The sequence below is a fragment of the Neomonachus schauinslandi genome, chromosome 5, assembly GCF_002201575.2.
Source record: "Neomonachus schauinslandi chromosome 5, ASM220157v2, whole genome shotgun sequence".
NCBI classification, from domain to species: Eukaryota; Metazoa; Chordata; class Mammalia; order Carnivora; family Phocidae; genus Neomonachus; species Neomonachus schauinslandi.
In genome coordinates this window covers 130,381,026-130,395,650 of record NC_058407.1, presented here as the reverse complement: position 1 = coordinate 130,395,650, position 14,625 = coordinate 130,381,026, and the positions used below count along the sequence as shown (strand labels likewise).

The following is a 14,625-nucleotide window of genomic DNA, read 5'->3' as shown; positions in this document are numbered from 1 at the left end:
CAAGCTTTGGGCTATAGAGTGTTGTTTAAGGTGTTTGCATATTTAGTCTCCATAAATAATATCAAAGCATTGTTTTTCTTTAGCTTATATTGTTTTATACGTATATACAACAATGTCAATGAAGAAATATAGGGATGAATAGTGATATTTAAATCCCACACTGAACTTCTTGATCAAGCAATTAAACTTTCACTTAAGAGTCTAAGTTACATCATGTGCACAGATCTTATGGGCCAGATGCTGTTTCTGGGTAACAACCCTAATTATTTCATTGGCGAAGGTCTGGAATATACCAGGGCTTGCATGTTAAGGAAATGAGCTTGAGTATGGAAGCATGTCTTCAGATGGTAAAGCTCGGCTTGTTGAATGAATTCACACTGTTGTCGTGGGACTGTTTTCAGGTGTTTTCCCCATGCTGAGTAGTATCAGGTCTCATTCAAACCCTGAAGTCAGTCTAGTAATGACGTGTTTTTATAAATATGTCCCTTGTACACTGTGGAGTGACATACACACAACAGAAAGATTTTAGGCGCATAGAGGCACTCTGTGTACAATACTGCTCTGACCACCAAATGTGTAAACTGTGATCTATCAGCCTCCTGGTGGCACAGACCTGTCTGAATAGATAGGATTAGAAAGTAGGACTCATGATGATTGTTATAAGTCAGGTAAATATTATATCTCTTTAAGGCATTTTAGAAGGAAATTTCAATAAATCATTATACGTTTAAGGCACTATAATGATATAAAGGATAAGAAAATCTCAAAAGTATTGAGAGAGGATATAAAGACATGTAAAATTAACAGAAAAATATCCAAGACAAAAATAGAAGATGTGATAAAATCTGTGATCACCGGGATGCCTGGGTGGCTCAGGCGGTTAAGCGTCTGACTCTTGGTTTCAGCTCAGGTCGTGATCTCAGGGTCGTGAGATGGAGCCCTGCTCAGGCTCTGCGCTCTGTGTGAAGTCAGCTTAAGATTCTCTCTCTCCCTCTGCCCCTCTCTGCTCATGCTCACTCTCTCTCTCAAAATAAATAAATAAACAAACAAACAAACAAACAAACATGGCCCATTCAAGGACCAGTTGTTCCAGGTGTTTGAATTGAGGTCGCATCACCCCAAGATGGGTTGGTTGATCAGGAAAGATTTTATATTTAACCTCTTCTGCCTCCATTGCTTCATCTGTAATTAGGGGGTTCATGTCAGACTAGATGATCAATACAGTGTGTTCTAGCCTAAAATTTCTGATTCTCAAGTGGATTTTTGGGCTAACTCCCTGGATCTGACTGGCATAGGCAACATGGATGGAAAACCTTATATCTCCTCAGAGACACTTTGTAGACAGGGCCCAAAATGTGTGATCTGGGGAAAAACATGGGCTATCGGGCAAAAATGTCACTGCCTAATAGTGGGACTTTGCTGCTGTCACTTACATTCCCCCAGCTCGTTTCCCCGTTCGTCACCCATCCAAGGGTTGTTTCAGGATGAGTAAACAAAGTAAGATGTTTGGAAGAACTCAGTACACTGGTTGGATGTTAGTTATTAAGGATGCTACGGCCAATTTCTGATGTAGCAGCAGAGTCACGGCCTTCTCATTTCAAGAGAGGTCAACCAGCAGCCCGGCTGGCCACGCATGGCCGCTTCAGGGCATAGGACGCTGGACCGGTCTTACCCTTAGAGAGCTGGCACCTGGATCTCTGCCCTTAGACGTAGGGAGGCCTAAACCAGAGCTGTAGCGGCCCAGGTTTTTTCAGGAAGCTTTCATGTCAGTGGAATGAAGCATCTGTGTCCGCAGTACGCCCATCGCACACGAAGAGAGCCATTCTTTTCTGAATATCGGGTCAGTGTTGTATTTGAAAGTATAGGAACCGACTGTACCTTGCAAAATAAACTGAATGAGACTGTTTGCCGTGTTACTGTAAAAACCTTTGAAAATCAGCTCGTAGTCTGCTGTTTTTTGAAGGCCCGTCATAGATTTGTTTCTTCAAATTGGTTTGGTTAACATGGAATTTGAGGAAGCGACATAATTCGGGATGCTTCTCATTTGGAGCTGCTAAGTTAAGGAAAGCAAACTCCAGAGCACACCACAGTTACAGCAAAATGATGTTAAAATGTGTAGCTCATTGGCCTCCTGCACCCCTTATTTTATTTGCCCTTTACTTGATTGTGCTTTACTGAAAATGTCATAAAGGGAATGGAAAGTTACTTAGTAACAGCTCTTTTATATCCTTGATCTTATCAGCTAGTTCAGGAGAAGGGCTTGGCTAATAAGTAATAAGGTGATGCACGCACACTGGGCTGCATACGTTAATTCCATGCCCGTGGATGTGACTGAGGAGGCTGCATATGGTCGAGCTCCATGGCTTGCACAAATATCAGCTTTCACTGCCGTGATGACCCGAATCAGTACCAACCCACGTGTTTACAGTAGTTTTTAGATCATAGTGGCTACAGGTCATACCATTCGTAGAACTGGTTATAAAATGCTTTGTTTTTATGACTTACAAAAGAGAGTTGAAAATATTCATTACAAATGTCTTCTCACTGAGTACCTAGTAGCTCTCTCTTTTTCATGCGATCCCAGGGTAGTGATGATGGCGATCATGACTTCAATAAATTGTAAAACCACCGGCTCTCTTTTTAGTTTAACTTGTTTATGAGGTTCACGGGAGAAAATGATAAAGTAATCATTCTTATCCTGTCCTCTTTTTGGTTCTTTTTTCCCATTCCGTCTCTGTTTTTGCCCTTCCCACCCCATTCCCCCATCTAAAAACCTCAGATCCGAGATGAGTGGGGGAATCAGATCTGGATCTGTCCCGGATGCAACAAGCCCGACGACGGGAGTCCCATGATCGGTTGTGATGACTGTGACGACTGGTATCACTGGTGAGTGCTGCAGGCCGGGCCGGCCGCGATGGGGGCTCCTCGGGGCACAGCGGTGACCGCAGTCCGTCCTGGACGCACTCCCAATTCCACGACTGTCCGAGGAGCAGTGTAGGGAGCACAATCACAGTCAGATTAACATGTGATAAGTATTAACGCCAAAAATCAAGAATCTTAGGACTGTTGTTCTTCAACCTAAATCCCAAATATTTGGCCTAGCCTATATATCCTTCTTATTAAAAAAAGAGAGAGAGAAAGAGACAAAGGGTTTCCCTTTCCTTTTTTTCCAGTAACTTTCTATAAGCTGCAGCACTTGACGGTAGCGTGGAGGGAACCCCTTGCTAAACACATCACAAGGTGCAGGAAGAGACGGCTGGTGTGCTCTTCATAGCTCTCCCAGCCGTGCCCCCGAACTGAAGAAACACTGCCAGAGTTTATGCAAATAATCTCCTCATTTTATAGTTTAAAAATCAGATATAAAAAGATAGAAATCCATTCGGTCACACGATATAGCCAGGCCACTGCTCGGAAGAACTAGCCCGTTGTGGCTGAAAGGAGGAATGACCACTAACTCCCACAGGGCGTCCGAAAGGGCCCTACCGCGAAATCCAGTAACGCACACGTCTAGCAGCACCGCTGTCTGTGCTAGAACTCTTCAGCCTGGACTCTGCTAAACGGGCTGCAGACTTAGAAATTATTTAATTATATACATAAATATTTACATAAATTAAGCTGGTTTATCCAAAATCTTTTTTTGTTTGTTTACGCCCGTGTAGGCCCTGTGTTGGAATAATGGCTGCACCACCGGAAGAAATGCAGTGGTTCTGTCCCAAGTGTGCCAACAAGAAGAAGGATAAAAAGCACAAAAAGCGAAAGCACCGGGCCCACTGACGTGTCAGGTGGCATGGACGAGTGGCATCGCCTTGGAGGGGAGTTGGGGCAGTCCTGGCATCCCGTCTACCACCCACATTCCCACAGAGAGCGGATCTCGGAAGCCCAAGGACAAGAATGCACTGTCCACTCTGGATTTGGCCCCCGTGACAGACTGGCCTGGGCCCACATGGCCGTGTGACTGAAGACAGACTCAAGTCGAGGCGTGGCTCAGGACCGCCACGTCCCCGCTTTTCTATGACCAGTGACAAGTATTATTAATAAAAAGACTGTAATCTTCCCTGCTGATTTTCTTTATTCTCTCCAGGGCCTTTTTGCTAAGGTATTAGATGAGAAGACAATGTGTCAGCCGCCTCGACTGTAACTCCTGGACGCCATTAGTCTGTACAGTTTGCAACCTCTCCCCTCTCTCTAGTAAGATAATCATAATGACAGAAAAGAAAACTCCACTTGGAGTACCGGTAAATATTTTTGTGATGAAAATATATGAAGCTTCCCCGCCCCCACCCCACCCCCCACTTTTAGTACTAACATGTAAAATGTTCAGGCTTTTGTGAAATACCTTATATTTTTTAAGAAAAAGGTTTCTATCATGTCCTGTTTGCTTTTGCGCAGATTATTTTTGTTGACTCGCACGTGGTTTCTACGTTCGTGGCATTCTGACTGTGCCCTTCTCCAAACTGCTGGCTTTCTCACGGCTTCTACATTTCACCGACTTGTATAAAAACACCCCGACTAGAAGATCTCCCCTAATGTAAATAATAAATATTTATGAAGTAGTTATTTTTTAAATTTTTATCGTGTTTAATTCTGGCTTTCTCTGAAATCCACGGTGGTTTCAGCCGTGTCTGTAATTACTGCTGTACACACACAAAGAAGGCTAGAAGCAGAGCCATAGTTCCAAGTAATCTACCTTGAGCTGAGCCCGCGCCGTGCCCTGGACACCGTGGGGCAGAGGGCCTTAGCAGTTGGAAGGACAGCAAGGCAATTTAAGTCTGTACTTTATGATTTGAGATTGTTTTGTTAACTCTAAGTTTCTTTGACTTACTTACTTTTACTAAGTGGACATGTAGATTCCCCGAAAGTAAAAAAAAAAACAACAAAAAACAAACAAAAACAAAAAACAAAAACCCGAAAAAACATGTTATACTGTAGCATTTTGTGTTTATATTGTTTTATTTCTGCAAATCTGTTCATTGAGATTGTGGTTTAAGGCTGAAATGAAGTATATTATGAATTTTTTTTTTAAAGAAAACGCATCAAATTTCAGGGTATCACAAAACTTTATTATATTACTATACTGCCCACTATTTATTATATGTTGTAGATGTCTGAGAGATAAACCAAATATTTTATTTTTAATGTAAAACATCAAATTTAACTTTATTAGCGTATTTTAGCAACTTTGGAATAAATATGGACTTTTACTTGATTTTGAAATAATCCCAATTTGGGCCAGTGTAATGGATATGTTGAATGCTAGAATATCGGCTTTGAACCTAATACAAATATATTAATAGAAATTGTGAATTTTTTTAATGCCAAGTAAATTGATATTAGTGTATGAATTAGTCATATTTTAAAACTTATTATGTGGTTAGAGAAATGAGGTTTTCTGCCATGAATGTTAAATTGCAAATCAGTGGAAACGGAGCCAACCTTTTCAGGGTGCAGTATTTCACTGCCCTCCTTGTTCTAGAAGCCAAAATGTTTCTATCCCTACAAAGAAACGAAGCATCTATGTTGAGATATGTGGTTTTTTTGTTTTGTTTTGTTTTGTTTTATTAATTTGAGATCATCCTAAATACTTTATACAGTATTTTCACATGCACAGATCTACCCATTAGTGCTTTTTGGAGAGGGATGGGGGCGGTGGGGAAGTGCAAAATAAAGATTATTGGCTATTTCATAGTTTGCTTTTCCATTTTATTTATTTAGGATTTAGTTCCTTGAGGCACGGTCAGTGGATCTAAAGTTGCCACGTTTAAGTGAGCCGGTCACACTACTGAAATAAGAACGGAGGTGCCTCTATATAACTTTCCCCCCAATCTTACTGTCGAGAAACTTCAGCCCATAATACATTGAAGGAATTTCAATCAGTTGTTGTCCCTTGCTATTTCATGGTTGCTTTCCTAAATCCAGTTCATGATTTTATAAATGGCCTTTGCAATAATAAAACCAAAGAATCATTTTCAGGGGGCTGGATAGCTCAGGGGATTAGTAATGGAATACAGAGCCTTTCACCTCTAGGTCAGTGAGTTGAATCCAGTGCAGGTCACCAGAGACCCAAAGTTGTTACCATCTTCTGACTGCTCCGTGGCCTGTGCTAACTGGCCTGGTGGTCTCGGTGTTTGCCAGACGGCCGTCCGTGCACCAGCCAAGGGAAGTACAAGAAACTGCACGGAGAGATGGATTTGAAAATAAAACACCGAGGGTACAGAGCCAAGTGAGAAAGCTGGGCATCGCCATTCTCCATCAAGTCGAATGAAGAACAACAGATAGGTAACTTAGAAGGAGTACAGACAGTAAGAGAGCACAGACGTGACTCGCTTTGCTTAATGAAGTCGAACAAAATCGGCAAAGAGGAGGCCAGCGCTGGACGAGAGGGGAGAGGGACACTTGTTGGGAAAGATGATGTAATCCGGAGAAAAGTTTTAGGGGACTCGAGCCATAAGAAGAAAGCGGGTTCTGACTTTTGGCAGAGAAGAAAAGCCGAGTAGCAGTGACGTGAGGAAGAACTGTGACAGAACTGGGCACCAGGGGACAGAAAGGGCCCGCCTCTGCAGCGGCGGAGGCCTCCCCGTTGTCCACCAGCCCGGCTGTCCCCACCCGGGCCACCACCGCCACCTGCCCTGGGCGGGCCCCACTTTATAAAGGGAGGTGGTTGGGGGCGGGGGACCCACAACATCCTGGCTGGTGATTTTCTTGGAGGAGGTGGAAACAAATTTCTGATGAGACCATCCACATGCTGAGCCCTATGTGGCCGGCAAAGTGCGATTCCTGTGTGTGACCGACGTGGGGTTTCTCTTCTGAAGGTGTCTGCAGCGAAGTACAGTGAGGATCCTTCTCCTCTGGCTGACTCATGCCTCCCAACGTCCCAAAGAAAATCAGAGGGTATCAGAGCATTCCGGCTTTGTCGGGCTTTTTTCAGAGATAAACTCTAGTGCCTTACTCGACCGTATCACCTAAGCCGTCTTTGTTCCTTTTTCAATAGGACCATGAAACAAAGGCCCACTAACCAAATGAAAGTCTAAAATGAACACTGAGATATGGAAATGTTGCCAGTAAGAATGCTAATGAACGAAGTTCACGAAAGGCATGCTGGCTAAGTTTTCAATACAAACAGTTTTATGGCCAATCTCTTTAGATCACAGCAGTTTTCTTTAGAAGGTCTAAGTCTAAAAGTAGATGAGTTCCCCTGACTGAAGAGCGAGACAGATAATGTTCCGAATGAGGTCTCTCTGCAGCGGGATCAGCCGTTCCTCAAGGAGAGGATTTCTTTGAGAATCTTGCATTAGTAGTAGCTAAAAAGTATAAAGTAACTATTAATCCATGCGTGAAGGCCAGTCGATGACACTGGAAATTAGATCTTTAGATGGACAGCGAAACAGTGCATGCTTAATATCGTTTCAACACAACGTTGGGTTTAGGTGTGAGTTATTAGAACGACTGCAATTAACTACCTTTTCAACCTGGACAACCCGGTCGTTCGTTTCTTTTGTGGAAGAACAGTTGTAAATGCTTCCATCTGTCGATTCAACATTTGCTGGGCACCTTTCAAGCAGATGGCAAAAACGGGTTAGAGCCAAGTTTGGTTTTTCCCAGGGTCTGGCTTGTGAGGTATGCTAGTTGTTTCTCTTTCTCCAGGCTATAAATACACACACATACATACACACTAGGTGTTAAAATATTTCATCGAATCCTGAGAACCTCCCATGCTGTTCTTCTGCCATTGTTCTATACATAACCTTTTATCCACTCCAGACCGCAGGTGGTTTTGATGTTAATAGAGCTTTCCACTTTGAAATGTTTGTGTTTACGACAAAAGATTTAAAAGCTTGGCAAGTGGTTACATTACCGGAGGAACTAGCAGAGCTGATATTATGTGAACATACATACACACTCCACAAGATTTAAATGTGTGAGGCTTTCAGAACAGAAGCAGCATCTGGGGCACCTGGGTGGCTCAGTCGGTTAAGCAGCTGCCGTCAGCTCAGGTCACGATCTCAGCATCCTGGGATGGAGCCCCATGTGGGCTCCCTGCTCAGCGGGGAGCCTGCTTCTCCCTCTCCCTCAAAAAAAAAAAAAAAAAACAGAAGCAGCATCTTTTTGGTCCTTTGCCCTAAACAATAATTTCCTATTGTATCCTGGCAACCTAGTCAGTATTTTGGTAAACTTTGGAAGTTTTGTCAGGGTTTTGAGTTTGGTCTTATTTTTGACTAATGGAACATTTAGAATGAGACTATCTTGGGCAAAATGATACAAACCTGAAGAATACCATTGGTACTGTCCCTTAATGAGCTAAGTATTGCCAAGTTAAGTGCTTTGAAGAAAATATTGGTGCTGCTTCCAGTTATCTCATTTAGACCTATCGAAGTACTTATCAGAGGGAGTTTTAATAGTCCAAAAATATTACCAGGTTATATTCTGATTCTTTCTTTCTTTTTTTTTTTTAAAGACTTCATTTACTTGAGAGAGAGAGGGGGAGAGAGAGAGAGCATGATCGGGCTGAGGGGAAGAGGGAAAAGCAGGCTCCCCGCTGAGCAGGGAGGCCGATGCAGGACTCGATCCCGGGACCCCGGTATCATGACCTGAGCCCAAGGCAGCTGCTTAACTGACTGAGCCACCAGGCGCCCCTCTGATTATTTCTTTTGGAATGTTTGTTAAACTTCTTTTGCTAGCTTTTAGAAAGGGAATTCTCTGTAAATGGATTTCTAAATAACCCAATTCCTCACCTTTCCTCTCTTCTGTTAATTTCGACGTAGCTATTTGCAACATTCACAAAAACAAATAATAGGCCCAGGATGTCTTACACTTAGCCGTATCCTAACACTTCTCAAAAAAATCTTCACCCGTCCTCTCTCTGGGCAGGCACATCATGCATGGGGGTGCAGAGGTGAAATGAGACACGTCCCCAGTGCTGTAGAGAGCTGTCCCCGGCAATCACATTGGAAACGTGTTCTGCACCTCACAAAGGATCCCAGCCTGAAGTTCATGGTAAGATGACCAGTCCTGCCCTCTGTTTGACCGACTCTGTCCCCATCAAGGTGCTTATGGTGTTTCTGATGAGCTTCACGCATTAAACTGATACTTGCTGCTTTGCACATCTTCTCTTCAAATTGTGTTCAGATTTTTCACTGGATTTTGAGGAATCTAGCATGATAGCTGCCAAAAGCACACACTTTTTTTTTTTTTTTGTAAGTCAGAACCTGGATTTGAATCCTGGCTCTGTTGCTCAACTGCTGAATGAACTTGAATAAATCACATCTCTAACTCTCAGTTTCCTTCTCTGTAAAAAAAAAGAATAAAAACACCTGCTTTGGATAGGTGTGAAATTTAATGAAGTCGTATACCACTTTGCACATGCTCAATGAATGACAGCTATACCATCTATCGAGGCTTCTTTTTTTAGCTTACTCCGTTAATATGTATTATCTTGCTCTTTCAATAATTTCTCAGCACTCTATGAATTCTGGATTTTTCTACGAGCCTCAGATTATGAGTTTCAACACCCCTCCAAGAGGGATCTTGATATGACCATCGAGGCTTGAAAAGTTGGACAAGGCAGTAACTAGGCAATTTTATTATCAAATGATTTGATTATTGGCCATGGACGATTACCAGGAGAGAGAGGCTTTCTCCCAGTGCCCTGGTTTCTCCAGAATGGGCAGCAGCTCGACTTTAATCTCGCCTCTATGCTGAACAGAGGCAGAGAGTAGAAGGAGATACATGCCACCGTCCCACACCCCAGCGCATCCTTTGGCAGGACTGTATGACCAAGGCCAATATGCCACGAGTCAAAACGCAGTTGATTTGGCATTGGCATTTTCTAATTCTTCTGCTAAACAATCTCGGGGAACTAACCAGAACAGTAAACCACGGAGGACACGCCGTATTCGCTTCGCTTACGTTCAGCAGCCCGTTCTTGAACAACCTCAGGCTGCGGTGCAGCAAACGTATCCGATAAGGAAACCCAACTCACACTTAAAATGAGGAGTGTTTCTCACAGCCTGGGCAATGCGGTCCCCCCGCGGGGAGGCACCAACTTTGGGGGCGCCCTCTGGTGGCGGAGCTACCAGGGCCGCCTCCCTCTCCGGGTTGAAGAAGCTGTTCAATACGCAAATACTCCGTCTCGGGGCTCAGGCTGGTGAGCAGAGTTTCCTGCCCTGATGGGCATGTCCCATAATTTCTGCACCGTCCAGTACGGCAGCCGTGGCCACATGGCCTCTTGGCACTGGACATGTAGCTACGCCAACGAAGAAACTGAACTTTTAACTTTATTTCATTTCAACTCATTGAAAGTTAAATAACCACAGGCGGCCGGTCACTGCCGCACTGCGCGGGGCAGTTCTAGAACATCCACAAATGTCGATGTTCCTTGCCACTGCGCTGTAGTCCAGTTGTCCCTGTGCGTGAGGACGCTGTGGTCACAGCCACACTTTCTAACGACAGGCTCTACTCCGCCCTTTTGTTTTGACGCGAAGACGTCATGTGCCATCTGTATACACTTGCAGCTCTAGCGTTCCCTGCTCGAGATTTGAACCGTCAGGTCTGTTTCAGAGGCGGTGGCCCATGAAATCTCTCTAATGCCTGTTACGATGTCAGATCCAGAGGTGAAGGGGTGTGCGCGTTGTGTAGTGGAACGCAACTGAAAACTACTTACCCTCAACACTTTTAAAGTACGGGTGTGTTTTAAAATCACCAAGAATAGGGACGCCTGGGTGGCTCGGCCATTAAGCGTCTGCCTTCGGCTCAGGTCATGATCCCGGGGTTCTGGGATCAAGCCCTGCATGGGAGCCTGCTTCTCCCTCTCCTCTCTGCTTGTGCTCTCTTTCACCATCTCTGTCTCTGTCTCTCTCAAATAAAGAAATAAAATCTTTTAAACAAATAAATAAAATCACAAAGAATAGGCTTATTCCCCCCTCCTTTTTTTTTTTAAAGATTTTATTTATTTGACAGAGAGACACAGCGAGAGAGGGAACACAAGCAGGGGGAGTAGGAGAGGGAGAAGCAGGCTTCCTGCTGAGCAGGGAGCCCGATGTGGGGCTCGATTCCAGGACCCTGGGATCATGACCTGAGCCGAAGGCAGACGCTTAACGACTGAGCCACCCAGTGCCCCACAAAGAATAAACTTAAAGTACAAAAAGAAGTCAAGTTAGGATACAAAAAGTAGGCACAGAAGCTCTCCTTTTCAGATTGTTTACCTCTTGCAAGGGCAAATTTTAAAAAGAACAGCAGAAGGACGTTTGTCCATCAGGCACGATGGCTGTGGCCGGGCTGGGTTGGGGTGAGCATACTGACCAACATTTCCTGCACACACAGCATTTTGGCTAAAACAACGTGGAAGCATGTGTATTGCTTATTGTCAGATAAAATGGAAAAAGGCAAGTTGAAGAAAGAGTTTGTTTTCAACTTACTAACAATTCCTCACTAAGTACATCCTTTATGTCTCCAGGACTCTGAACCTATGTACAAAGGATCAGTTGTCAGGGGTTCATATTAGACTTCAGTGAAAATTTTGTCTACCGCGTTGATTTAACCATTCATATGAACACGAGATGTACTTGTTCATATACACACATTCAACCTGTGGCCATGTGAACTGCTTGCATGAGGTTGGTAGCTTCTGGGAGGTAATATAAACCATTTCAGCATCCACTTCATTTCTTGGATGGAGAGTTATTTTTTTCAAACATTTTTAATGTGCAAATCATTGTCACCGAACTTTGTTTCAAATCACTAAAAACAACAGAGAAGGTCCACTCATTGATTGCAAAATACCAGGCCCCCCACTGGAGGGCTTCGGATTACCAGACCACCGAAACAAAGTTGGCCCATGTTTCAGTTCGTAGTCACAGACAATACAGCGATTTAATGCAGCAGAAATCCTGACCGGATTCGAAAGATAGATGGTATTTCTGCCGTAAGGGGTTATTCACCTCCTTTCCCAAGTAGCTGGTTCACGTAGTCAGTTGCCCACTTTGTCTCTGAGAGGTGTATCAGAGTTTGCCTCTCAGATTCATCTGAAGGACGTCCGTATGAAAACACGCGGCGTCATTATTTCGTACACCCCACAACACTTCATACTTACCTATATATTTGTGTCGAATGTCTGCAGTTATGCGGTTTACAGACAGAAAAGTCACACTAACTGGCTACCATTTTTAGTGGGTGTCATGCACTCGGGAACAAGATCAGAGTCTACAAGTTCTGGTGGTTAATCTCGTTGCTTTCGTCCTCGAAGATCAGAAGAAAAAGAAGAGGTTTGGAGCCATAGTAAGGAAGGGTCCAGGTGAGCTGTCTCCCCCAGTCCCTGCTCAGGCGTGATGACAGCCCATATCACTAAAACAAACAAACCTCACCCCAGCCTTTCGCTGGCCTTCGCTGGCATGGTCGGATTGTTTTTCCCCCCAAAAGAAAAGCTGGCCTTTCATATGAAGTGGAGTCATGTCAGCAATCGGGCTGACGGGGTGTGCAAGGACGAGTGGAAATAGTGCACCTTATGTAAAGAAGCTGCACAGGTTGAAAACGTGTGCTAGAATTTCAGTAACTTGATTGTTCGGACTCAGGTGAGGGAACTAGCTCTTTGAGCCAAAAAAAAAAAAAAGGAAAGAAAAGAAAAAGGAAAAAGAAAGAAACATTAATCATGTTGTACCTAAGCCAACCCACTAATCAGGAATACAAATATGGTGCTAAGATATTAAGGCGCTATGGAAATGCGGCCGAATAGCAAACATGAAAGTAAACATTCCAAATTCCCTACCCCTCTTGCACCTAATCTGATAGAGCCACCCAATGGCTTCACACAAGGGTAAGCAGAGACGGCTCCCTCCGCGTCTATCGCACGCTTTCAAATGGACTTCTATTAAAAACCCAGTTGAAGTATCTCCTGGGATTAGTGTGATAGTTGCCGGCTGGCCCAGATTGGCTCAGCCACCCTGCAGTTAAACCCCCACGGTAAATGGAAAGCACCACGTGATCGCCCAGGTCCACCCGGGCTCCGGTTTCAAGGTCTTTCCTGAAAGTTGGCCACATAGATAACCTGGTTTCCATGCTATTTACTGCCTAGGAAGGAGGAAGGGTTGAGCCCAGCCCCTCTGGGATGTGAACTTGCGGTTCCAGGGAGTCTAGGCAATCAAATCTCTTGCTTTCAGGACCGCACTGCCCCAAAGAGAGAATCCAGCCAGAGTTTTCTCTTAGAACCAAGATGGGAACTGAATTACAGTAGCTCTTTCTTAGTTGTGACACATTAAAAAAAAAGAAGAAGAAGAAAGGGGAAAGAAGCTTTCCCTAGTACTTTAGGACACATTTCACCTGTGGCCTTTGCAAATAGCAATTTTTCTACATTAATTTTTTTTTGTTACCTGAAACATCATTTCACCCGGGACCTCCATTTACCGGTGGCAAATCTGGTTAACTTCCGAGACCCAGTATCACTTCTGCCATCAAAATTGATTAGTCTGCAGGTTGGGAAAGATTATATGGTCGGGTCAAACTCCACCCCTCCTGCCCAGCATTTTAGTAAAGATAAAATTCAAATGATGTTTTTAGTAAAAATGATTGCCTTCTTTTAAAAGATTGCATTAAAGATAACAGCGCCATGATAAATTTTATGCGACTGCACCAAAGTTTGGTCTCTTTGTAACGGGATTTATGCAACAGCCTCCTTCCATGTACTTTGAGGCTTTGGCTCTGGCTGAGTTCTGGGCAAAGCATACTGCGTGGCCCCCTCTTGTTAACACAGTGATGAACCTCAGCAGGCAAGACTTATTTAAAGACAGTGACAAAATTTACCTCCTCGGCTTCTGAAAATAAATTCTTAGGCTGCTATCAGTTTTGGATACGATTTTGCAACTTCCAAAGAGTGGCAGGGAGGAGCATCTCTGGCCACCATGTTCCTCCCGAGGATTGAAAAGCAGATTTTCACCTATTCGAAGCTCCTAGGAAAATATCTGTTTCGATTTCTCAAGGTTCTGCCACTCTGTGGAAGACTCGTCTGAGAAATCCGGTTCCTCAGACTTGCTCGGGTTTCAGGTGACCGGAACACAGTGCGCCCCGAACCCCTGTCAAGGGGCACCTTGGTTTCGAGCTCTCGCTGATGGTTTAAAATTATTTAGAGAAAGTCGAGTACTGACTTACAATGACGTATGTGTCCTCACGCGCAGAAAATGCTTCCTCCTCACTCCAAAGAGCTAAAAATTTGGGCCCCATGCCCGGCACTTTAAATAAAGTTGCCTGTTCTAGGATTATTTATCATGGTTAGTGGTGGCCATCAGTCATGAAAAGTTAACAAAGACCTATTGGGTTTATCTATAGGCAGCTAAACAAACATATCTTGCTCTTCTGTTATCTTCTTGTTAACAAAGCCCTATCAGGATGTTCTAAACATCAGCATTTACTGCACTGGGGTCCTTTATCTAGGATGATATATAGAGAGCCCATCAATTAGCGTGAAGGTTCGTAGATACCTGCCATATATTGCTGAGCAGGCACGGCTCTTCTCTCTCCCACCGCCGCCCCGGTGCTGTGGGGGGGTTCCCTCCATAGTGTCACCACTCGCCTTCCGGCCTTTGGTTCGTCCCGGTGGGAGTGGGGAGACTGTGAGAGCGCCTCGGGGACCGCGGTTCTCAG

At 44.2% G+C, this 14,625-nt stretch overlaps 1 protein-coding gene across 1 annotated transcript in view; it reads left to right on the top strand.

Annotated features, from left to right (window-relative positions):
* TAF3 (TATA-box binding protein associated factor 3) overlaps nucleotides 1-4,152 on the top strand; it is a 176,277-nt gene extending 172,125 nt beyond the window's left edge. The window contains exons 6-7 of the mRNA XM_021696695.1: nucleotides 2,780-2,886; nucleotides 3,660-4,152. Of these exons, the coding sequence (XP_021552370.1) occupies nucleotides 2,780-2,886; nucleotides 3,660-3,774 (222 nt within the window). The 3' untranslated portion in view covers nucleotides 3,775-4,152. The remainder of the gene's footprint in view (nucleotides 1-2,779; nucleotides 2,887-3,659) is intronic.
* The last annotated feature ends 10,473 nt before the right edge of the window (nucleotides 4,153-14,625 follow it).